At 39.4% G+C, this 25,313-nt stretch overlaps 1 protein-coding gene across 1 annotated transcript in view; it reads left to right on the top strand.

Moving 5' to 3' along the window:
• The window catches only part of TPPP (tubulin polymerization promoting protein), a 69,948-nt gene extending 47,054 nt beyond the window's left edge, over window positions 1-22,894 (top strand). The window contains exons 3-4 of the mRNA XM_052797645.1: window positions 1,544-1,697; window positions 14,047-22,894. Of these exons, the coding sequence (XP_052653605.1) occupies window positions 1,544-1,697; window positions 14,047-14,241 (349 nt within the window). The 3' untranslated portion in view covers window positions 14,242-22,894. The remainder of the gene's footprint in view (window positions 1-1,543; window positions 1,698-14,046) is intronic.
• The last annotated feature ends 2,419 nt before the right edge of the window (window positions 22,895-25,313 follow it).

The raw sequence follows: 25,313 nt of genomic DNA, 5'->3' as shown, positions 1-25,313 counted from the left end.
TTGTGTGGTGTTCTGTTGTTTGTTGTTTTTTTTTCTGATTTGCTTGAAATACTCTCTAAATTGGCATAAAAAGAAATGCTTAAGCAGCAAACAAAATTTGTGTAGTAGCATGTTTCCCAGCAACATGGATTCTCAAATATTTTTTTGACTCTGAGGGTTTCATAATGTTGTAAGCAATTGAAAACATCTTCTGCTATTAAAGATGGTACTACTTAAGGTTACATCAGTGTCAGCATCAGAACATCTTTTTGAAAATCTTTCTATTTGATCTGTTAAATTTTAGCTTAAAACGTATCGCTAAATTTTGGTGTGTAAATTCTTGTTCTAAAGATCAGGGAATCTGTAATTTAATAATACAGGAAAAGGTGTGTTTTGTGTGTGATATAATTCATAGGAAAGAAAAATTTTAATTTTTTTAATGGTGAGTAATCTCACTAATGCTGTGGCCTCACACCTGAATTTTAAAATGAGAAACACTAAAAATAGTTTTGTATTAGGAAAAAGAAAGGAACAGTGCGTACTCCACTACATTATCTCCTGCCTAAACTGAATATTTTAAAATGCTAGAAAACAGACTTGCGTTAATCCCCTTTTGGTTAAACACATCTCTGTAGTGAATGCTGAGTTTCTTTGTAAGTTTTATCAGTTGAACCCTTTGGCCTGATGGGTATAAAAGATCTCCAGGAGTGACTCTATAAATAGATGTCTGTAAAGTGTGAATTTCCCACTCTACCTGTCAGATTTTGCACTGTATTGCTGCTATTGCAAAATCTTCTCCACCAAAAGTAAGCCTAAGCAAGTAATTTACTAGTGTGGAAATACAGGCTTCCTATTAGTGAAAACAACAGCAAGTCTTCAGCTCTGAATTTCTGGGGGGTTTATGGGTATATCAGACTGCTATAGTGTGTTTTCCATGAATGTTTTATGAAGGTGGTAGTCTAAGAAGGAAAACAGGTATTGAATTTAAATGCATCACTTTAAAATTTGTCTGTCTTTAATAGATTTGTCAGTCTTTAATAGAGGAGGAATTTCAAGTTTTTAAATGCTTTTCAATAGTTTGCTTTACAGAACAGCATTATTCTTAATTTACTTGTGAATATGTGAATAGTGACCTATGAATAATATGTCATAACCAGTTACTCAAAGAGGAATAAAAAAATATTAAATAACAAAACTCACTTAAGATGCTTCAATTCTTGTCTTTTATGTGTGCAAGCTTTACAAGTGATCAACCAAATGAGACTGTATTTGATTTGATGAGCTGCAGGCATTCTGACAGCAGGCCAGGTCCCTTTATTTCCTCGTTATTTCTGAACGTTCATCAAGGGAAGATTCTAAAGCACTATCCTACTGACGTACATGAAAAAAGAAAGTGATGTTCCTGGAATATGTTTTATTTGACACCATAAATGGGCTGCGTGGGTCTTCCTGTTCTGTTGCGGTTTTCAGTTGTTCACTGTGGTAAACTGAAACCATTCTGCTATTCTTGGAATGCTTGTTGTGCTCTCTTGTAATTCCTTTCAATTTCTGTGTGTTTTGACAGGGGAAAGTCTTCCAGAACTATCACTTTTGAGCAGTTTAAGGAAGCTCTTCAAGAACTCTCCAAGAAGCGATTTAAAGACAAGAGTGATGAGGAAGCAGTTCAAGAAATATATAAACTAATTGAAGGAAAAGCCCCAATTATATCTGGAGTAACGGTATGTTACTGATCGAATGGATGGATTGTTCTAGCTGCCCTTTGTTCTACTGCAGTGTTGTTATATTCACCTGTTTCCCTTTACAATCCATAAATCCGAGCAGCATGCCTCTGGGCCTGAAGGCAGCAACTGTGCTGAGCTGAGTGGGAGCAGAGATTGTGCAACAGCTGAGTGTTGCACTACTGTGTATTCTTGTGTGGCACTCTCATTGCTTCTGCTGGGAATTGTAGTACCATCTAGCAGCGTGGTCAGGAAAATAGAAGGAGAGGTCTTGTCTGTGGTTAGAACACAGAAATGTTCATGAAGAGCGGTGTATCCAAACCCAAAAGAGTAGAAGGGGATTAAATTTAGAACCTCATTAAACAGTTCTAAGCTGTCATGTGAAATACCAAAAAGACTAAAGCAAAGAGATCTTAAAATACATTTAATACACCATGTGAATCCCAGAACACTGGAAATCTGGCAATAATTATCATGTGGTCTGGTTTTTATTTTTTGTTTGTTCCAAGTCTGCCAGAACTGTAATGTTCTTTATTTATCTTTCTTTTTTCCTTTTTTAAATATTGGCATTAAGCTTTATATATGAAAAGGAAGTTATAAAGCCTAGTGTACATAAGTGTGGTTGTCCTTTTAAATGCTCAGGTTAGGCAAGCTTTTACCCTGTAGTTCAGGAGATACTGGAGTGTTTACCATCAGCTTGAATAGTCCTGTCAATTTAGTTCATCTGCTTAAAATTTGTCATCCTTCTGAATGTTGGCTGTAGAGCTGTGAATGAAAATCCAATTGTAAATAATCTTTCCAGAAGTTGGTTCTGCACAACTGAACAGTGGAAATGCCAAGTGGAGAGATCTCTTTTTGAGTTGTATAATTTGTCAGATTTTTACAATATTTTACTTTATTACTCTTGTACTCTAATTTGAAACAAGTGGTAATTTTGATACAGACTTAAAATAATGAATCTTCCTTTTTGTCCTTCACTCATTTTAGTGAGTTTGAATAACTTGTTCATCTATCGAGGGATTCTCCCTTTGAATCGTGCACATTCTTCTAGGCCTCACTCCTGATTCCATTTTTGGTATTTCAGCAATTCGATATTGAAATGATCAACAGCTGCTAATAAGGGAACAGCTTCTTTCTGCGTGGATGACAGGGTGATGAGAGAGCTTTGCAGATGCAGGGTAGTGTCATGTAGGTGCTGCAGAGGTATACAAATATGCCAGCAGCAGGGGCAGAGGAATGGAGGGGGAATATGAGCCAGCAGTGTGAGGCTTGCCTGTACTCCTATTGCCTATGCAGTCCTGGGGAGGGTTGGAGAAGAAGTGAAGAAATAATGAGAGAGCAGGGTGATCACAATATTCTCTCCTGCTTGCTGGCAAAGTAAGGAACAGGAGGCAGACCTTAAAGGGAGGGAGATTACAGTGGGACCGTGTTGAGGGGTTGGAAGTCCAAATTTTCGGTTTGTTTTGTGATGCTAATTTAGTTCCACACGTGGTAAGAATGACCCAAACACTTGGATGTTAAAGGCATTAAAATAAATAAATAAATAAATACATGGCCACTCTCCCCCCAGCAACCTGGGAATGCAGATATGAAATCTGTGTCAGGCATTCTAATGCTTTGTTTACTTTGGGAAGTCTATGTCCTGGAAGTTTTAAGTTGGACTGCTTTCTATATGGTTAGACAGAGTTATATGAAGCTTTTTTTAAACTGTTCTAGGATAGCTTAGTCATGCTATGTAGTGTGTGCCCTGCTCTGTATAGCTCTGCTGTAGGTCGTATAGGTTTGGTTGAGGTTTCAGCCAGAAAACTTTAGTGTGACTACTGACATGCTAATCTAAACATATTAGGGAGGGAGTTGAAAGCATGATTAAGTGAGGCTTGTGGATAAGTATACTTCAGCAGCATTTGGAGATTTTTGTGTCTTAACTTCTTATGTTTTGTGCTCTCTGTTTGGGGGCGGGGGGAGGCAGGGCAATATGTCTGTACTGAATGGCAGCCTGGGGAAACCACCGCTTCAACAGGGTGGTTGGAAAGTTTACTTTCACATCAGACAATGAGGATTTTAGTGTATGTTGCGATGGAAGATTTTTTTTTTTCTTTTTCTGTTTATTTTTTCTTCTCCTTCAGAATGTTGTAGAATTGCAAAAATCCCTGCTTGTGATTGATGTGGTTGAGAAGGCTCAGCAGCCAGACATTGAAACTGAGTGAAATTTTGGGCTGCTTTCTAATCTGCAATGGAAGATGTATGGTTGGCTTGGTCACATAGGAGGAAAAACAACAGGCAACTGATAGGGGTTAATTAAGCCATAGCTTTATTAGCTCATTTGGTAGTGATCTGGCAATAGAATATACAGTGCAGGTCATATATCTTTGACAGTTTACAATCAGACATGTAAACGAAGTGTAGGGCCTTTTAGCTGCCCTCACTCCTACAGAAAGGCTACAAGAGCAAGACTGGGGTTCTTTCTTTTCCTGTACCAAAACCTGAGTGCAACTATGTTGAATGCATTTCTACACCTCCTGTGGAACAGATACTTGCTTTGGTCATTGCTGGCTCTTAAAATGAAACCAGTTGAACCTCAGTGTATATTCAACAGGGTCCTGACATAGGAATGTAGAATAACTTCAATTGGAAGGGACCTGGGATGATCTCATTCAAACTTCTGGTCACAAGAGGGCTAACTTCAAAGCTAGATCAGGTTGCTTAGGGTCCAGTCCAGTAAAATTTGCTGTGAGGGTGGTGTGGGTGGCAGGGCAATACAGCAGCGACAGCACTTCAAAAGCTAGGTGGTGGGTGCTCAGGGTGATGGTGATGTGGGCAGGATTGTATTGTCACATAAAGGGACCTGTTAGGGAAAGAGCAAGGAAGCCAGAGTGCAGCCCACAGAGCGCAGCAAATGAAGCATAGCAGCAGGAGTGCAAAGAGGCTCAGAAATTCCACTCAAGAGTATGTGGGTCTGCTTGAAGACTGCACAATGGTGGTCTCGGCATGCTGCAGGACATACCATCCAGCACATGGACAACCGTTAAGATGCAGTAGTAGTCCACAGGACTACCATTAGCACATCAGAGTCCTTGGCTCCAGAGCGAGGAGCCCTCTATCCAGGTCCTGCACTGCAGAGTGCTCTTGCCTCTGCCTGGAGGTCAGGGCAGTGGTGGCCTCTCTTGTGGGAGATGTGCTGTGGTCAAGGCCATGAGGTTCCAGATTAAGGGGAAGATGAACAGGAGACTGACATGGTATTTATGGAAAACCCAAGCTACACAAGGGGAGGAAGGAGTGACAGCTGGAGACCAAGTGAACAGAGACTATCAAGATGGAGAAGGCTGGAAGCTTGTGACTTCTGGCAACAAGTCACAGATCTGTTCCACCTACAGGTCTCCAGTTTCAGAACAGGTGTAGTACTCTGGGCACTGCTGAGGATCAACAAGACCCATCAGAGTCAGCTGAGCCTGAACTTAGTGTCCACACAAAAGGGAAAAAAATGAGTGATAGTGTCACTCCTCACTACCTGGTGCTATGGGGACAGGCAGGCTCTTTTAAGGATCCTTGGTAAAATGAGAACTGGCCACAGGTTTGTAGTTATAATTAGAGCTTTATTATTATAGAAAAATTTTAGTAATCAGCATAGCTTATCATTACACAGAATTTCTAGCAATTGGGATAGCTTTTCTATTACCTAAAACTGCAATTACCTGTACTTTTCAGTCACCTGGACCCTCTGCAGATCAGGTCAAATTCATAATAATCAGTGTGCAATAGAATAATCAGAATCTGGATTCTGACTTTAAAAAGTACATGAGTCACTCAAACCTCAGAAGAAGAACAACAGTGACGGAGGGGGTGTCATGCCCACGGCGAGGGTGTTCCCCTTTCCCTATTCTGTCACAGCATGAGCATCTCCTGTATCACACCAGGAAGCACAAAAGCCTTAGCAGTCTGTCTGCTGTTGGATCAGCTTCAGAAACCTTTTGGATAAGCTGATGTATTTACACCTCTCAGTTTGGGGGTTTGGTCTATACAATTTCCCTAAGTTTGTGGATTCTGAAGAGGCTGCCAGACAATCAGTATGCAAGAATTTTGGTGGCAGGAGACAGCAAGCTGCAGGTGATAATGGCTGCATAATGATCTTTATCTCTTCCTGTCCATTGTGTCCTGCCTACATGTTGCCTTTGCTGTGACCTAATGGTGCTGCTCCCAGCATACATCAGGCCTTAGCTTGAGCTGTGTGTTAGCCAAAATCTGTGCAAGAGTTGAGTGAACAGTCACAAGAGGCATCCCTGACCACCGAGGGATCATGGCTTTTGCCATCCAGACTATCTCATGTGCTGTTACACTTCCCTGTTCTATAATGGGTGTCACCATACCCTGGGAACAGTGCTGCACCAGGTGTCAGGAGCAGAGGGTGCCAGTCACAGATAATTACAGGAGATTCCTCTTGTGGAAGATGGAGGCATGTCTCTTCTGACCCCACCTGATATGTCAGGAGTTTTGTTTGTTAGGTGCCAGCATCTGGGATTGTTGCAGAAGCACTGCCAAGATTTGTCCAGCCTTCTAACATGGACCACTTCCTCCTCTTCCTTGTGGGTATCAGCAGTATGGCTCCAGAGGTAACCTGGAGCATATCAAGAGAGACTACAGAAGTCTGGGGGTGAGAATGAAGGGCACGGAGCTCTGGTCTTGTCTTCCCAATCCAGGAGGGATCTATTTTACAACTGAATTGGAACAGATCTCATTAAAGACTGGTTGTGACGTTAAGTTGAAGAAGGATTCACCAACGCTCCAGCTGAAAAATAACCCAACATGAGTCTGTACTATCTTCCCTATTCTGTTTCATCTTTGCCACCAATAGGAATGTAAAACATTTCCTCAGAGAAGCGTTGGCACATTGTTTTCAACTTTGTGGAAGGCCGTGTTAATGAGGCTGCTAGATCCCATGATTTGTAGTTGCTTGGAGTGTTGAAATGCTTGAGAGCTGGAGTCTGGGGCTAATATTACAGAAGAGGAAAAGAAAGGGTCGCTTGTGAATGCTAAGTGTGCAACACCTGATCTGGCCCTTCAGGCTGGGCACTGCATGGTCTTAGCCTGATGGAGTTAGATCTGGGCCAGGCAGGTTTAAGCTCTTAATTTGCAGTTGTTCCTGGAAGTGATGTCACATACAAGGCACCTTCTTAATGTATTTCGGTCTAGCTCTAGCCGGACTACTAGTTGGTGAGAAGTTTTAGGTGCTACATATAGAGTGAGGACTTGCAGTGTTAAAACACCCAAGTGGTGCTACTGGAAACCCCTCCTTTGAAAGTCATCACCCTGATTAATTAAAATGGTGTTACTTACTCCTTTCTGGCTTTATAGAAGTGGAGTTGCTTATCACTTTCCTTTGCGTGTGTGTGTCTGCATGCTAAACTGAAGAAACATGAATGAAACCCAAACTTTTCTTTGAAGCTTGATCTCTGTTCCTGACTTTCTGAGGGTTTTTTGAGTACATATTCATGTATTTGCATGAATTTAAAAGAAAAATAAGAACATTATTTTGGTGTGGAGTCCTGGTGTAATCCCGCCAAAGGGCAAAACTTTCCCTTCTGAGAATTTCTTTTTCCCATTTCATATTCAGTTTTAGGTTCTCATTCTTTACAAGGGTTCTGGATGTTCCCAGCAAATAAATAATTTAAAAACCTTGCTAAGATTGCTACTGCTGGTGCTGAGCCTGAAGGCTCCCAGAACATTTTAATTACATAAACCAATGTCTACCGCGACCTTTTCTAGGAAGAAATGCTGTTAGATACTAAAGTTTTATGGTTGAAGGAGCAAATACAGAAAGCCGTTCAGTTTCCGTGAGGAATTGAGGCAGGGTGCTTACAGCGGAGGGACTGTAGCCAGGAAGACCATGGCTAAAATGTATACCCTTCTGGTGAGGAGTGCTCTTAGCACCTTACCTGCTGCCCACCACGAGCATTTTTGGCAGCGCAGGCACTGCCAGCACACTGCTGCTTTTCTACACAGAAGTGCTGTTCCTGAGTTACTGGTTCTCTGGAAGAGCAGCACGGTGTCCTGAATAGCCAGCACCAATTTTTGCAGCTCTCCCATCAGAGTGTTCCTATCTTTAATTTAGCACATGAGTTGAGAAAAGATGATCATTTAAAAACAAAAAAGGGGGGGCGCAGGGAGGAGTAATGCTTGCAGTCTGCCGTCTTGTTAGGTGATGTTTGCCTGCGATGCTTCGTTTGATCCACTGGTTACTAAAAAGACACACCACCTAAGGCAGGAAGGGAATGCTTCTGTACTATCTGGACATTTGTAATTCAGGCAAAATAGCCCAGGAAACCTCGCTGCAGTGTTTTGCATCAAGCCAGTAAATTTCTTCTTAAGCTGTGGAACAGTTTTAAATCAAAGCTGAATCTCTGTCAGTGATGGCAAGCAGTGGAAAACGTCTTCAGGCAAGTTCTTTCAGTGGAGACGGGAGTTCACAGTAAAAACCACGGCCCTTCGTGTCTGTTTTGAACGTATGATATTGCTGAAGTCCAGTAGCTTTTCTTGCTGTGTTTACTTCCCAGTAATTGGTTCTGGAGATCCTTTTTGGGAACGGTGCCATGTTCTGTGCACAGCCGCACAGCTAACGAGAGCTTGCCACAGGCTGTGCTAGCTGCAGAAATGGAAGCAACGCAGCTACAACTGCGTGGTGCTGCACTGATGCGGTTGCCCAGCCTGTTGCATTGTGCCAGGTGAATGCTCCAGCCTTCTTGGCATTAGCTTGGTGTTTTAAACTGTGCGCTTCGTACAAAGGATGGTAATGAGTGCTGACGGAAAAGGAAGAACGTGACCTTAGCAGCACTGAATTGTCTTCCTTCTTCTTTGCCTGCCTCAAGTTTGTTCTGGAAGGGAGTCCTGAATGCATGGGGAATCTTTTAGTCTTACACTGTTCCCCTGTTTCCACGATTGTGGCACAAGCTTCATAGGATGCTTCTAAGCCTTTGTCACCAAAGCTGAGAGGTCCCGCTGAGTGAATAAAATTCATGCTGACATAACTGCATTGATGCAGTTTCTCTGCTGCAAACAGGCCAAGGCCGTGCAACAGTATGGCTTTCGGTGGATGTATTTTTCTTCAGCAAACTGCTATATTCTTCTGCGGTGGTGTTGATGGAACGTATGTTCTTGATTTCTGTGCTCTCATTTCCTTTTTACTGTAGTTCCTTTCTGTTTCCGAAGGATTGGTAGTACATTTCTGTAACTCATTCTAATTCTTGAAACTGATAGAATGGAATGTTCTGCTTGCTCTGTAAACTGCTCTTTGGTGCATCTGTTATCTTGAGGTCAAAGGCAAAATCTGTCTGAGTTTGCAGAGGTGTCATTTGTAAGAAAGGAGGAAGGAGGCATATGGCACTGTTGTTAAGGGTTTCAGGGTTTAAAAAGACTCTACAGCTTTCGCTTCCTGTCTTTGGTATGAGGGCTGTTTCAGACAGACAGAAGTTGGAACATGGGTAATTTGTAATTTGGATGAGATGTTGGATTTTTTGTTTTCTTTTGTTTTTTACCCTGGGTGCAGTCAAATACTGGAACGAGTTGCCCAGAGAGCCTGTGGAACCTCTGTCTTTGGAGGTGTTCAGGACTTGACTGGAGAAGTCTCTGTGCAAGCTCATTTGAGCCCCGCTGTGAGCAGGGGTTTGTGGTAGATAAGGACGCGTATGCAACGGTTCTTTCCAACCTAAATTGTTCAGTGACTTCATGATTTTAAGTTTTGATAATCTCCAGGGATAAGAGAATCCACAGTCTCTCTAGGTAAGCCATTTCTGTGCTTGACCAGCCACAGTAGTGAAGAATTTTCTCCTATGTGTCTAGCTCAAATTTCCCATCTTCCAAATCATGTCCATTATATATATATATTTTTTTTTTTAATTTTTTCTTTTGCTATGTACTTCAGAACTGGCTCTATTTCTAATATAACCCCTCTGTTGAGAACAGGAATAAGATTTGCCTCCCCTCTTTTTATCTTCTTTTGAGTCTGAATAAACACCCTTCTGTCATCTTATCCTTGTATGCCACACGCTCCAAGCTCCTCGCTGTCTTAGCAGCACTTCTCTGTAAACACTGACACAAAGCAGGAAAAATACTGAATTGCTAACAAAAAATGCACAATCACTTTAAATTAGCAAATCTACTGGTCCAAATAAAATTTCTTTTTATTTCCCATAGCTGCTTGTGAGACTGTGGCCGGTTCTGATCTTCTCAGTGAGGTTTTGGTGTCAGAGGAGTTTCAGTTGAAAGAAGTGGGAGGCATACATACCTTTCCTGACTCATCTGAGATGTTTCCATGAACTTGGAGGTTCTGTGACCACATCTTCGGTTGGAAACTGACAGTGAAGGAGCAACAGCCATTTTTAAAAGATTTTTTTAAGATTAGGGGGAGCACAATGGTCCAGCAAAATATCAGTAAAAATACAAGCTTGGTGAATGAACAGGTCTTTTGTCACTGATCTCTTCTTTTGATAGAGGCAAAGACACTGAAATTATAGCTGCTGTCTTGTGTTCATGGAAATAACTGAGTGAAGGGAAGAATGGTCAGTCTTGGAGAACAGAAGTCCTGATATTTTTTGAAAGTACCTTTGATTGATTCATTTGGTGTTCCAAAAAGAGTTTATACAGGGATTATATTTGATTCTGTTGTGCTAAGTAAAACTTTTGTCTTAGAGAGAAAGTTTTTAAAAAAAAATAAAACCAAAAATTTTAAGGTCATGTATGTCTTCTGTGATAAGCAAACTTTGTGGTTAACAGTATGTGCAAATAAGAGAAGGAAAATGGAGGCTTCTGTGGGCTCAGAGAAAGGAAAGGAGGAAGTTGGCTCCAAGTAATTTATTGCCTTTAGAAAAACGTATCTAGAGAGATTATGTAACTTACTCTAGATAGTAAACTGTTCAAGCAGAATTGCTATATGACAGGACAGCATCATTTGTCTGTGATTCATTGTGAAAAAGAAGAGTGTTGACTTGCAAAGATGGAAATTGTCCTCATCCAGCCCTTTGTGCTGTTTGCTATATTTCTTCCTACATTTTTCTTCACTGATGAGGGATGTTCAGCTCCTTCCACCCCCCCTTTTTTTTTTATTTGCCTCCCAATGCCCTTGTGCAATTAGTAATGAACAGCTGAGTTGCACAGAAGAATGAGCTCCCAGCTACCCTTTTAATTGTTTTTGCCCTTCGCTCAATTGCCAGTTTAGTCTCTGTAGTTGGTTTAGTTGTTCATTTTTCTTTCATATTGCACTCACACAAGTCTTAGTATGTCTGTTACAATTATGTTACTGTAACAAAATTCTTATTTATATTTATTGTAATTAGGGTATTGAGGCAAATTTCATACTGATCATGCCACCCCTTTGAAACAGAGGAGTAGAAGCTGTAGTCCTCCTTTTTCCAAATAATGATTAAACTTACCATTACAAATTCTCAGAATAGCAGTCTGTCCTGAGAATGAATTTGGTAAAGGAAAAGGCAGTCAGCTAGAGTTTCTGAGACTTCTCTCTGCATGTGAGAATGCAGAGTGTATACACATTTAGAGAAAACCTATTTGATGAAATACAAGGAAAGTAAATATGTGTTAAGTTTAATTAACTTTATACCGAATATTGCCCCTGGCTTGCATTTGGAATATTTCCATGTTTATGGTACAAAGAGCTTTTGTCACTGGTAGCATCCTTTGGCTTTTAGCAATAGTGTTATTTAAGTAAACATAGAGCAAAGTTTAGTCCTTTGATTATATGGTAAGCTTTCTTGCATCTTCTATAGCAGCTGCTTCTGATGTTAGGGACGATGAAAGATACTTTGGCAAGTATTGTGCCCTAGCTTTTTCCTTGCTGGCTTACATCGGGAGAGTCACGGATGGGATCTTCATTTTCTTAGTAAGTTCATTAAGAACACACAAGAAGTGTGCTAACAGTTAATGCCTTTAGTAAGAACCATCATATGTTCTTTTGGAGGGAGAATGATCTAGTAATAACTTAAACAAGCATAAGAAACGTAAGAAACATCCCTACATGTATTCTGTCCTACAGTCAGCCTTATTCGTATGCTCCTGCAGCTATTATGACCTGCGGAGGTTTTAAACTGCAAATGGAATGGGAAGCCTGTGTATTTATATGAGTTAGGTGAGGCACATGTACTGCCCACTGCTATAGATGCTTCATGGCTCAAAGTGGTGGTTGGTGGAAGACTTTGTTCAGTCAAGCAGTATGACAGTTTGTCTTCAAGCAGCGGCTGGGTTCTTACTTGTGAACACTGCATAACAGGAGACACTACACCATATTAAAGCTTATTCCTACTGGTTTGTGTCAGAATTTTTGTTCAAGGTACAAGCCCCCATGTTTCCCTTCACTTACCAAACAAAACAGTGGTTCACAAGTAAGACTTCAAACAGCACAGGCTTCCTAGTCCCTGTGCCCAGGCTGAAGCTAACAGGTTATGCACTCTTACAGAAGTGTGTGTCTTTGTTTTCTCCAAGTTGTCAGAGTAGTTTCCAGTGGCCAGACAATCCTTTGGTTCTGTTGTGTGACTGTGTGTACAACCTGTTTGATTTACTAATACCCTGAGGAGCAGAAAGAATAAATTCGCAGCTGGGCACCGGGCTGGGAGTTTTTACTTTGCTGCTTTTAATGTCTCAGCTTATAAATTTTTATTGCATTTTCATCTTATCTAGCTGGGCTGCTAACACAATTACTGATCACAGGGTGTATTTTTTTTTTAATTAGCTCTACTGTGAATACAGGTTTCCTGGTTACAAGGTGCTAGCAGGCCAAAGCGGACAAGAAAACTGCATGTATTAAGAAGCATTACTTCTTCCTAAGCATTGTCTTAATTTCTGTTTTTCAATAGAGAAAAATAACCACTTCTGCAAATAGTACTCTGAGACTGCAAGGCAAAAGTCCCTAAAGGTCATTCAGCAATACCATTTTGAGAAATTCATGCTCCAGTGGGTATTTTCTTTGAGATAGTGACAGAACTCCCACCTCCACACCACCTTTCTTTCCCCTCAGGGCCTCATGTGAAAGTAACGCTGCAGAGCAGTGCAGTGTTGTATGTGTCGTGTGTTTGGAGGGAGAAAAAAAAAAGAAGTTTACAACCTGAGATTTTCATTAAGTAGTTATGTATGTGGACAAATTCCCTCAAAACAGCTTTTATTTAAATGGTGTGGAGGACGTGTGGCTTCCATGGTGTACAAGTTACAGCATTCATTCCCAGTCTAACTGAATCCGAGTATCCTGTTCCTCTTTGTACAGATTCAAACATCTTTTCCAAGTCTCTGATCTTTTAAAGTTAAGCATTAAAAGATATTTGACAGATGTGATCCTCTGGAGGAGCTATGTGTTACTTCGAAAGCCTGTTTGTTAGGTCTCATTAATGAGTATTTATTTGGGCTGAGGATGGGTAGAGGGGGAATGAGGCTTTTGATGAGAGGTAAGTTTCCCAGAGCGTTTACTTCACTACAGTGAAGCCCATGTCACTTCTGTCTCTAAAAGGCACCCTAACAGGGTGGTGCACATAAGAAAGATACCCAAATTCTATCCATCTTTGTCCATCTTAGCTCCATTTCCACTACTACACAAAAATCTTTTGTGTTTTCCCTTTCCCTTTAGTGCCCTTTCTCTTCTGATTTTAAAATGTAAATTTAAGGATCAAAGAGACTGCTCCCAGCCCAAGCACACAGGTTAGCATGCTCCTATATTGTTCTGTGAAATATCTTTTTCTTTCTGTTTGTGTAGTCAAATTTTCTTTGTCTCAATGACAGCAAAACTTTGATTTTTAAGTGGCCTGATATAACTCAGTGGAAGCAATGTAGAGGAAAGTCTTTGCTCAATGCCATTTCATAGACTGTGGATTTGCTAATACTGAAAACAACTTTCAGTCCTTCTAATTTGTTACTTCTCTCATGAATCCTAGAGTTTAGAATAAATTTGTCTCTTGAAGCAATGAATTCTAGCTGTATTGGTTTGCTTTTTCTATATTGGTGGAGCCAGGGTTTTATGCTTGGATGTTGATGTAATGAATTTTGAACATGTGGACATGTTCCCTATGACTTCTCCATATCTTTGGTGCTTAGAACTTGATTGTTAATCAGAAGTATCATACTGAAAGACTCTTCCAAAGTTTTTGACATAACTTGCACTATTTTGTTCTTGGCTATATGATTATTGTCATTGTATGTAATGGCAGGAAACAAACTTTTTTTCGTATCCTTTTGCTGGAAGTGAGTATTTACATAGTCTCCATCATTAGCAAAGATTTAAATGTCGGTAGCATGTAAAAATATTTGTATTAAGAATAACTGATTTCTGATGTGGTTTTTTTGTTTCTTTTCTTTCTCCCAATAGAAAGCCATTTCATCTCCAACTGTATCACGCCTTACAGATACATCAAAATTCACAGGCTCTCACAAAGAGAGGTTTGATCCCAGTGGGAAAGGAAAAGGCAAAGCTGGCCGAGAAGATCTGGTGGATGCTTCAGGATATGTATCTGGCTATAAGCATGCAGGCACATACGATCATAAAGTACAAGGAAGCAAGTAAGGCTGAGGGTTTACATCACAGAGGGAGAAAGAGGGGGGGAAAGAGAATATATTTGTAAGAATGATGTAGATGAATCCCACATGTTTTGGTTATTGTGAATGCTAAGACTATGTTGTCAAGAAGTTGTTTTCAGGAACTGGAACTGATTTCAACATCTGCTGAGCTACTTGCAGTACAACGCCACTTCATTACATTCCTCATGCGTATATTGGCAGAAATAAACATATCGGTACAAAAAATACATAGTTTTGTTGAGCTTTAGACAAAAAAAAAAAGTCAAGAGCAGTTATACCACACTTTGTCAATTCAAGGAAAAGATCTCAAACATTCCTAAATGTCCAGTTGCCCTGATGATGTCGAAGAGAACCTCTTGAAAAGAGGGTCTTCCGTAGCAGTCTTTCTGAATAATATCCCATTATTTATGCAGTTTGATTTGACTACTGTTTTGGGGTTTTTTTAAAATGTCTTATACGGGATCTGGCACTTTCCTTAAAACATTCAACAATATACTATTGGGGAGTAAGTGGTTGAAATATACAAGGTGCTAGCCTGTGAATGTCATACACCACTCATGAAAAACTGAAAAAAAAAAAAAAAAGCTATTTCTGGGACAATATAGGTTCTAAAGTATTTTATGTCAACAGAAAGAGATGGAAAATACCAGCCCTTACTTTCCTCCTGTCTATACTTTGTGCTTGTTACTGTGTGTGCTGTAGCATGGTTCTGACTGGCTGGATTTGGATGGAGCTGTTGTACTAACCTGAGAGGTGAGGAACATTACTAAGAAAGTCTATTAAAGCTTTTTGCAGTTTGTTTTCAAGTTTGCACTGCCTCACATTTGAAATGAAGGGGGCATTAAGCTAATAATGCTTTAAAATATTGATTATGACTAAACACTGCCAATCAGATTGCTATTAAGTGAATGTTATTATGCACGTACATTGGCACATACTCCCTTCAAGCTATAACATATGTAAGGAAAGTTTATGGCCCCTTGGAATAAGGACATTTACAATTAATATCCATGTAATTAAGTGCAATTTGCCCACAAAAATATAGTATTCTAACTGGGCTACGTTTTATGTTAGATTTCTTTGAAGCCAAGGGATTTGATTATCTTTTCACTTTTGCTGCCTAACTTGGGAGTAGGAGTATTGATGGGAATGGCTTTCCACTGCTATGGAAGGAGCACCAATCCCACAGGCTTAAGGTACAGGCAGCTGAGTGTGACCTGCCTGGGGCCCAGAATGCCAAAACAGCTCAATAGGAATAAAAATAACTCATTTTTGTATATTGGTGAAAAAGGAGAGAAAAGGCTGGTCCAATTTTCCGCAAGAGCTGAACAAGTACCCTGAGGTATTACTCTGCTTCTCTAAAATTGTAAAAGATAAGAATTTCGGTATTCAAACCCAGCTACTAGCAGTTCTGCCTTGCTTTCTTTCAAAAAGTGCTCATGCACTGATTTTCATGCTCGACTCTGAATAAAGGTTAATAAATTTATTGCTCTCCTCCCACCCGTATCAGCATCCCACTCAGAGTACATCAAATTTAGTGAGCAGTGTGTGCTGTCATGTGCCATGCAGGTCAGCAGTCTGTATTTGGCTGATGTCCGGAAAGAAAGCACTGGTTTTCAGCCCTTAAACTGTTTGTATTTTGTTTTTCTGACATTGAATGGTAGCCTTTCTTGTAACTTTGCCTCCAATGACCTTTTGAGCCTGTACATCAGCCTGAAACCAAAACAACAATAGTAAACAAAGGCAAGGACTTCCTTGTGGACTTGGAGATTTTTTTGTTTGTTTATAATTTATTTGGGGTTTTGTTTTGGAGAGGGAGGGAAGTTTGCCAAAACTCAGCACTTGTTCTCGTAAAGATTTAAATGGCTTTTCCCATGGTTGGCTCTAGTTACCTGGGAAGATTTTTGATGTATGTAAGGATGCTCAGGATGAGAAGCATCCAGTTTCGTGAAGCTTTTCCAAGGGTTACCCGTTGTTCTTGAAGAAAAATTTCCATGGAATGAAGGATTATCCACTCCCGTGTTGCACTGGTGACCTGTCACACTCTGAGGCAGAAAATAGCATACTGTGATACCAACAATGGCTAAGTTATTCCAGCATGGTAGTGAACTGTCTAAATGTAGAGAACTTTCTTCTACGTCACGGGTGCCTGTGCACCTGAAGAAGGCTCCGGGATAGTCCTGGGTTTTGTGAGAAAAAAGGCTAAGCCTCTAACCCTTGATAAATCCTTCAGCTAAGTTACAGGCAAAACCAGTGTCCCGGTTCTTCCCATTGACTTTAAGACTTGACTCATAACTCACTGGGAACTGAAAAGATCTGGACCCAGCCCGAATGAAGGGTGAAGCCCAGTCTACTGCAGCACACTGTTGATCTGGCTGTTTGTTGCTAGCTAGCTGCCTTGTCTGGCACATCGGGTGATATTTAACCTGAGGTGCACAAGTGACAGGCTTTCTCAGGTACCCACACACTGAGTGTCAGTAATGCCAGACTCTTGCTATGTAGGAGGAGTGATTGGTTAGGAAGGTTTTAAGGTATAATTAGGTTTTAAGTTGCTAGCTCACAGTGTGAGAGAGACCAGCACGCTCAGAAGATGGAAGGCATGCAAAGGAATTGAGAATGCAGACAGGTCCATGCTGACACTGAATAGAAATTGAGCTACTTTGTTTGCTTAGAAGAGGCTGATGGAACTAGCTGGGGTTCTGCCAGAGTTTACTTTCATTACTTGTACATTATAAAATCCCTGCCACGAACCAAAGCACTTTGTATGGACCTGATGCAAAGTTCTTTGAAATACTTTCAGTGGTGTAGTAAGCTTTGGATCAGGACCTGAGAAGATGCTTCAGATGGCAGTCTTTTGAGGAACACACTGCTTTGTTTCTTTTTCATTTCTACAGTTGGATAGTTTTAAAACTCAATCAAACAGATGCATGAAAAGAAGTCATTCTGATATGACAGTGACAAAGGGAAGTTGTGGCTGGAAAGATAGCACTTTGGAAAGATTTTTCCCTTTTACTGCACTTGATGTGGAAGATAAGGACTATGAATAAAAGCACCATATGCAGCTGTGTATTAGGGGTTCAGCCACCTACTTAAGCTCTTTTCCACTAATATCTGTAGGAAATTAAAAGCCTAAATACTAGCATGAATGTTAGCCGTAAGTTCCAGGCCTGCTTGGGAATGAGGCAAAGTACATTTTCTTGTTCATCTGCAACTCCCTCAACTCTCAGGCCCGCAAGTACAGCTGGCACCTCAGAGATGAGGGGAAGGGATAGTGCAGGAGGTGACCCATTTTCAACGCTTGGAGTGTTGTAGGGCATATGCTTTTCCTGTGCACCATACTCCAGACTGTAAAAAAATGTCATGTCTGAAGTGAGGACATGGGTACCTAATAAGGTTTACACTCATCTCCTTTTTTTGGGCATCTCAACTCATTCCATCTAGATTTCCAGTCTGATTTTCAGCATCTTATACTATGCAGCACTCTTCTGTACGACATCTTCTGTAAACCCCTGTTGTTCCTAACTATCTTTGCTTTTGTTAGCACTGAACATGCTACCAAAAGAAATGTGACCAGAAAGTTCAGGTAACTTTTAGCAATAACTGCCTTAAAGAACAAACTCACATTACACTGTTAATTTAAAATCAAAATCTTAAATGGTATGGCAGTACACAATCTTACCTGTATCTTCACTGAGGCTTAACCTGGCCATCAAAGCCTTTGCAAGACTGAGGACAAGAAAAAATCCTCACTGAGGCAAAAGACTAGTCCTTACAAATCATTTTCTAAAAGTAACCTAGTTTTTAAATAAAATATGCATAAGTCAAATGCGTTCTCTTACTAGTGCTCGCTTACTAATTTCCTCTAGCACTCCGTGTGCTTTAGTTACTTGTTGAGAGTTTTGCAACAATCTTATCAATATGGAAATATCAGAAACAAAAATTATTGTCCTACTTTTTGTGGCTATGAAAGCTATCACAATAGTGTTACTGAAAAGCAGACATTAAAAAACATACGTTGTTTCAACAGTCCTGTATGAACAGTTGTCATTAATTGTAATCAAATATTTGGAATCCCAAAGGAAATGTTGAACATTGGACAGCAGCCAAGATCTAGCCACTCTTTTTTTTTTTTTTTTTTTTTTTTTAAACCCTACAATATTTCTTAACTCTTTTTCACTTTAGGGAAGGGAAAGGGAGATTTCAAAACTACTCACGTCACAACTTGTGTAGAGCTTGTCCTTCAAAGATATATTGGATTGAAGTATGGTATTTTCCATGTATTTTACTGACCTTAACCAAAACTAAAAATTCCTCTGACAAGTTTTTGGCATTATAGAAAGTTTTGTTCATGAATTAACATTTCAGTCACCCATGCTTTCCCTCTATTGCCTCAATTAATATTTTTTTATGGTAGCTTGAATTAGCCAGAACTAAAAGGCAAATGACGGCTATGGGTTTGGCTTGCAAGTGATAGGTATCCCAGCCATCTGTAACCATCTGTAGAGAAAATCTTTGTGTATCTTTCTCCAAAACCAAAACTTTAAAGTTGTAATTGATAGGTTTTTTCCTTAAGGCTTGTCATAGTTATAAAATAAATTTTAATTCTTTGTGCCTGCATGTATGATATTCAAAACATAACCCTGCCTTTCAGTGATGCATGTATTCTGGGGGCGTGTACATGTCATCCATGAATAAGAATTCTGTTTGCACTGGCCAAGAAACAAACCTTTTACCTTTATGATAGAGCAAATGTAATGTGTTGCACTAGTACATGTCCTCTTAACTGACTGTTAGCCTTGCGTGTGTGCCAAAATAACTACACCTTTGTGTACGTTGTTTGTAGTGTGAATATTATGTTCTTGGCTCGTCTGTTAGTTGGTAATAAGTAATGTAATACACAAGACTTATACGGGTTTTTGTGTGCGTACACATGCTCTTTGGATGCAGCTAAGTAATTAAACTATATAGATGTTGATCCAAACCTTAAATCTTACTAGGGCCAAACTCTCGTCCTGCAGCCAATGCTGTTCAGCTTGGCCGGTTGGTGACACTGCCATGCTCCCTCCATAGCATGAAGCTAAAGATCTAAGGAGGCTTTTATGCTTTTACACGTCTACCCTGTTCCTATTTCTGGGGGAAATCACTCTTCAGTGATTCTAACATAGGCTTGGTGTGACAAGAAGAGTTTCTCGGTAGTGAGGAAGTAGGAGAGAGAGAGAGAGTCAGGGCAAAAGCAAGATTTGCTCTGAGTGCTCTCAAGAGACCATTTAAAATTATGCCCGGCAGGGGCCCTATATTTTCCTTTGCCCCAACTTTGTGAAGCAAGTTGACACTCACTGTGTATACACGCAGTTGTTCATCATCAGTTAGTTAAGTACAAAGTCACGGTATATTGAGGTGGGAACAGGAAACAGGACCGTCGTACAATGCCTATGGACTTGAGTCTTGCGTAGACCTTTATAAAATTAAATACCTGAAGCATAATGACAGATCTCACACTTGTGTGATATTCTCACAGTCTGGAGTGCCTCAACTTGATACATGTGTACCTTTGGAGTGTTTGCCCGTAAAATAGCATTTAGACATTCAGTTACTCATTTTGTGCACCCAAGTGCCCATTTGGCTTACCTAATATAAGCTGGACGTGATGGACTGGGCTTTTTTTTTTAAGTCTTCAGAATCCTCATACTAGTGAGAGACCTTTAGTTGCATTCACGCTTGCTCATTAAACTCAAAAGCAATGCTTTGAAAGATGTCCCAGCTAAGAATGGTGCTTCAGGAAGCTAAAGAATATCGCAGGTAGAACCTCCATGTCTTAATTGTCCAAGTAATTTGTTTTTGCAGGGAGAAATCACTGTAATATATTTGGTATTTTTTCATGTTTTTCAGTATATTACCTTGGCTATATTGCTTCAAAATCCATATGGAGAAGGTGGATTTCAAAACAAGTTTATGATATAACTCTTTACTTTGTTGTCAAGAACATTTGAATTGGCTTTTTTCATTCAAACCGATTGATCGTCCACTCTAGGTAGACTTTGGCAAGAGCAAGCCTGATAATAAATAAAAGGGAAAAAAACCCAGCCGATTTGCTGGGTATTCTTGACAGACATTTGCAGTACTGGTAGTCTATAATGTGTTTTTTTTAAAAATAAATTCTCTTTTGTAATCATGCACATGTGCATGCACACATGCACTACTCTGGGGCATATATATATATATGAGTGCCAAGATAACAGAAGAGGCTTTTTTTTTTTTTTTTTAAATACCTTACATTTGGAAATTTACATTGAAATGCCCAACTAACCTGATTTGGAAAAATGTTAAGCACCTCCCATATTCCATTACAGGTAAACAGCCAATGAATTAATTTTCAAATATAGTTATACGGCATCTCTTTTTGTAAAGCTTATGACACTGTACGAAGTGAGTTTTGTTGTAAGCATTTGTAAAGGTCTTAAAGATAACACTCATGATAATTTGCCCTTACCTTCAATTATCTTTATTCAAGATTTTTCTATTACTTGGCATATTTTCCAGAACAAATCACAAACATGAATAAACTTACATTCAAGTTAATTAAAAATGTCACCCTAAAAGTACACTCATACTTCATCCATCTTTACATTTTGATCAGAAGCTATATTATGGATGATCAACAAAATAAGAAAAAAGATGGCAATCTGTATCCCCCACAATGGTGAATTATTTTAAGCTCCAGTTTACATCAGATGAGTTTCTGTATGCTTGTGTTTGCTCAAATGCTATTTTTAAACAAAGCCATTAAATAATGTGAAATAATGCAGCCTGGGCTCTGTTAAATAGTGTTATATTAATGCAACTGAAATGCTGTATGTCTGTAATATTCATGCTAAATACATACTAGCTCTTTGCAAAGGCTTTGTGTAAGGTCAGTTAACCGACAAACTCTGATGTCCTGTGTAAAATCCTGTTGGCAAACTACTTTTCGTAGCGCTGTAGTATATGAAATGGCAAGGTCATAGACAAAAACAAGTTACAGGATGCAACAAAAGTGTGTTTGTGTTTATCTTTGTGCTGGGTTCAGAATATATCAGCTTTGGCAAACTATTGCAGCAGGGAAAATGTTTTGTATAATGCTTATAATACAAAGTAATTTGTCTTTATATTCTGTAAAGCAGAGAAATGGTCAATGTTGGATAAGTATATTGAAGTTTATTCTTAGCAAGGTTTTGTTTCACAGATTTAAATATTACGGGAGAAATATATATTTATACAGAAGTATAATTTTTGAATGGTTGAGGTTGGTTTTCTTCAGTCATGAACCATTTATTTATCCGCATTATGCTTTATTCCTTTGCTAGCTTGTTTATCTGTCCATGGTGTTCCAACATCCATTTCTAATTTGGTTTAGATGTTTTGATTCTTTATTTGCACAAATCTGGATGTGCATGCTGTCAGGACCTGATCATAACATGTAGAGGCAAAATGATTTTTGTCTGTGATTACCTAGAGCACTAATAAAAATTTAATCATTAAATAGTTGTGATATGGTGATAGGTCTCGACATAGTCTTCCTTGGAACACTGTACAGCATGATAGAAACCTTCAGTGAATCTCACTATTTCTCATTCTTATTTTCATTTGTCTTTCATCTTGGTCCAGAAAACCAGGAAGCTGCTGTGTGCTAACAATTACCTGCAATATTTGTAATTGCAGGCATTGCAAACATTAACATTCAGCTGTACTAGCCTACTGTGTTCACTGTGAAATTTTCAACACGGTAAAAATTTTACATGATCATTTAACCTTACAAGTTTACTTTTTTTCTCACTAATTTAACACTGAACCTTTTTTTTCATTATCGCAAATGAACTTGAGCATAGCATTTCTTAATGTTAATTATAATAGGTAAACATATCCTAAGCAAAGATTTTTAACCACTTGATGAAGGGGGCCAGGCACCATCCAGTGCGAAGTACACTGGGCAAAATCTTATCCCCACTGCAGTCAGTGCCAAAATTCTAACTGGTGTTAGCAAAAACGGAATCACCATTACCAAGGGGTTAATATGCTTAGTAACCGTGACAAGAGGTTATGGGGGAGCAGAACAGTGATTCTCGGTTTCCATATCTTTGTTTCTGTTAATTTAAAACTACTACTATTCAATCTTTAAAATAAGTAAAAGAAACTTGAAGGGGGGATCATATACTACTAGTTTGTACTAGGTTTTTTCAGGAAAAGGAAACAAATTTATATATATATATATATGCAATATATTTTTACACTGTTTATTAATGCTAGAAAGTATTAAATGTATCACTTTATCAGTGTGAATGTTAAAGTAATGACAATGTTATGGATGTTTTAAACCTTTTAAAGTTGTCTTGTTAAATTCTAAACCCACATTAACAATGGAAAAGCTACTTGTCTACAACATTATTGTTGATGTTTTAAGGAAAAAGTTCAAGTACAGCAGTTGTTTGATTAGCACTGTAAAAGCTTGGCTTGAAAAGTTGTAGTGAAATCCATATTGTAAACACCATTTTTTAAAGCATAGCTTCTCATAAAATATGTTACTGCTGTTGACTGACTGTATAAAATTGTATCCTTAGTTGGTAAAGTGATCAATAAATGTGCTAACTACATCAATTCCTGGATTTCTTGAAGTAAATGGTATTTGCTGATAAACTTTGTTACCAGCAGTTATTTTGCAGTTTAGGTGTTAAGCAAATTGCTAATGAATGTATAAATTACATCAAAATACTCTCTGAACAACCAGCGCTCTGGTGCTGTGCAAAATATATTTCTTCTTTACCATTTATTTTCCTAGTTTTAATAATGAGTAAAGCTGACCGTTACCATTTGAGAACTCTAGTATGATCCTTGAATAGCCATGATGATAGTGACCCACCAAATGAGATGTCAGGGATGAAACAATTTCTTCTTAACTAGCTACTTAACATAGGTTGGTCCTCAGTCTCAAAAGCCTGAGTTACTTCTCTCACCTTCTCTGAGTGGTCTTGAAAATACTTTACCTGCAAGGAAAACCATGTGCTACACGGAACATTGTTTTAAGGACATAACATTCAAAAGCAAATATGGACCTTTTATTCATAAATAAAAATATTTATTTAGCTTCCTGGTAGCAATAATACCATGATCTTTCAAGAAACAGAAGATTGAAGTTATTTAAACTCAGAACATCATAATAACGTAATGAATAATGTGACAATAACCCAGGCACACTGCTGCTCTATAAATGTAGAGGTACTGGATTAGCAACTACAAGGAAACATAACTAAACAGCTTACAGCTACACTGGCTCTTCTCCCATCGTTCTTGAACTGGAAATGGTGTTCTCTGTGCTTACGCACTAGACAACTTCTTTAGAAATGCCTTTTAAGTGAAACCTAACGCAGTTGTGTCCTGAGAGAGCTTTTCTTCCTGCATAGAGACCATATGCTGTCTGTAGTATGACTGCCAGATAAAGCTCCTTTTATCTCTGAGCATGTATAGTTACTGAAACTGTAAAAAACCTAATGAAGCAGAACCTTTAGGGATTACTAAAGGAAAAATAAGGATTTTTTTTTTCCATTCAAAAAGCCCTTTAGGAATGGGAGGTAGTACCCTTCTGCCCTATGAGAATATAAGACACTAAGATCTGTATTTTCAAAAGCGTTGAGGATTTGTGGTTATTTTCGTGTGGAGCCTTTAGAAATGGCCACTCAACCCTACATGCCACTTATGCATCATGACTTTAAAATAAAAAAACATCTGCCGGGATGTGTTACTCCAGGAACACAATTACTTGGGCTAGCTTTTCCATGTGCATAGCTACTGTTGCAATAACTACACACAGTTCGTAAATGTAGAGATAGTCCCCTTGTGATGGGACTGACAGAGTGTCACCTAACCCTTGCTGGCTTTCTGTTCCAAGCTTTCGGAACTGACCACTCGCTCACATCAGCATCAGTGAAGTCTCCTCCTCTCATCTCCATCTGCCAAATGCAGGCTGAGCTCTCTGGGTTCAGCCAGGTGTTTGTTCCAGGACTGCATGGAGAAAGGTGGCCCGGGGAGGGGAGGGCAGCCAAAAAAAAAAGCTACCTCTGCCAAATCGGAGTCTTCAGGGGACGCCTAAAACCTGGTCTTCTAATTAGCCTTTTTTCACTCCCTCCGCTTCCTATTTAACTCCCTGCACTGCTTTATCGATAATGTAAACTAACCCCAGCTCATTGAAATTTACTGCTCTGGTTCACGTTCCAGCCAGAAGTTTGTTCCAGGTCTACATCAATTTAATTGCAGAACTGCGAACTCAAGAGATTACACAACCACCCGTGGGTCATTTAAGGGCTCAAGGCCTGCAGGGTTTTCAGGAGTGAGTGCTGGAATATAAGGAGTGGCAGGGATGGTAGGAAAGAATAGCCAGCTGGGGCTGCTGGAATTAATCATATCGATCTTGCTTCCAGCTAGCGCAAGAGCATCTTCCCTCTCCGAGGCAGGTAAGCTAGTCACCAGAGCATCAGTTTTACACCTTACTGGAATGATAACAAAAAACTGTTACCAGCTGTTGTATCATTACTGTGGCCAACAAGACGATTTTTTTTTTTTCTGTAACAATCCCTGATACTAGATGATGCAATAAAAAATAAAATACAGGTTTTAATCCCATTTTTACTTGAGGTCTGTGAACACTGTAATACCAGGAAAATTTTGTATGTGGAACAGAAATTGGCTGGCATGCAATATTTTCTCTGAGTCAGCCAGCTAAATAGCATCTGTACCTGGGATCATCTAATTAAGTGCTTTTATAGTAGTAGATGAGACTACACTCTTCATCCAAGGCACTTTTGTTTGTACCCAAGAAAGAATTCCAGTTGAGGAACTGAGGGTCACGAAAAAAGTAAGAATTTGCCATTATTAAATGACTACAAAGGAAAAAAAAAAAAAGGCAGGGGACAGGAATTCTACACACAGTGTGGTGGAACAGAAATAAACTCCAGATATCTAGACTGACATTTATTTTTAAATAAAACACCGTTTGATGCCAATACGTATTTGACCAGTGAGTCCCTTATT

This window comes from Harpia harpyja, chromosome 1 (genome assembly GCF_026419915.1).
Source record: "Harpia harpyja isolate bHarHar1 chromosome 1, bHarHar1 primary haplotype, whole genome shotgun sequence".
Classification (NCBI taxonomy): Eukaryota; Metazoa; Chordata; class Aves; order Accipitriformes; family Accipitridae; genus Harpia; species Harpia harpyja.
Note: the sequence above shows the minus strand (reverse complement) of the source record. Positions and strands in the feature narration are given on the sequence as shown.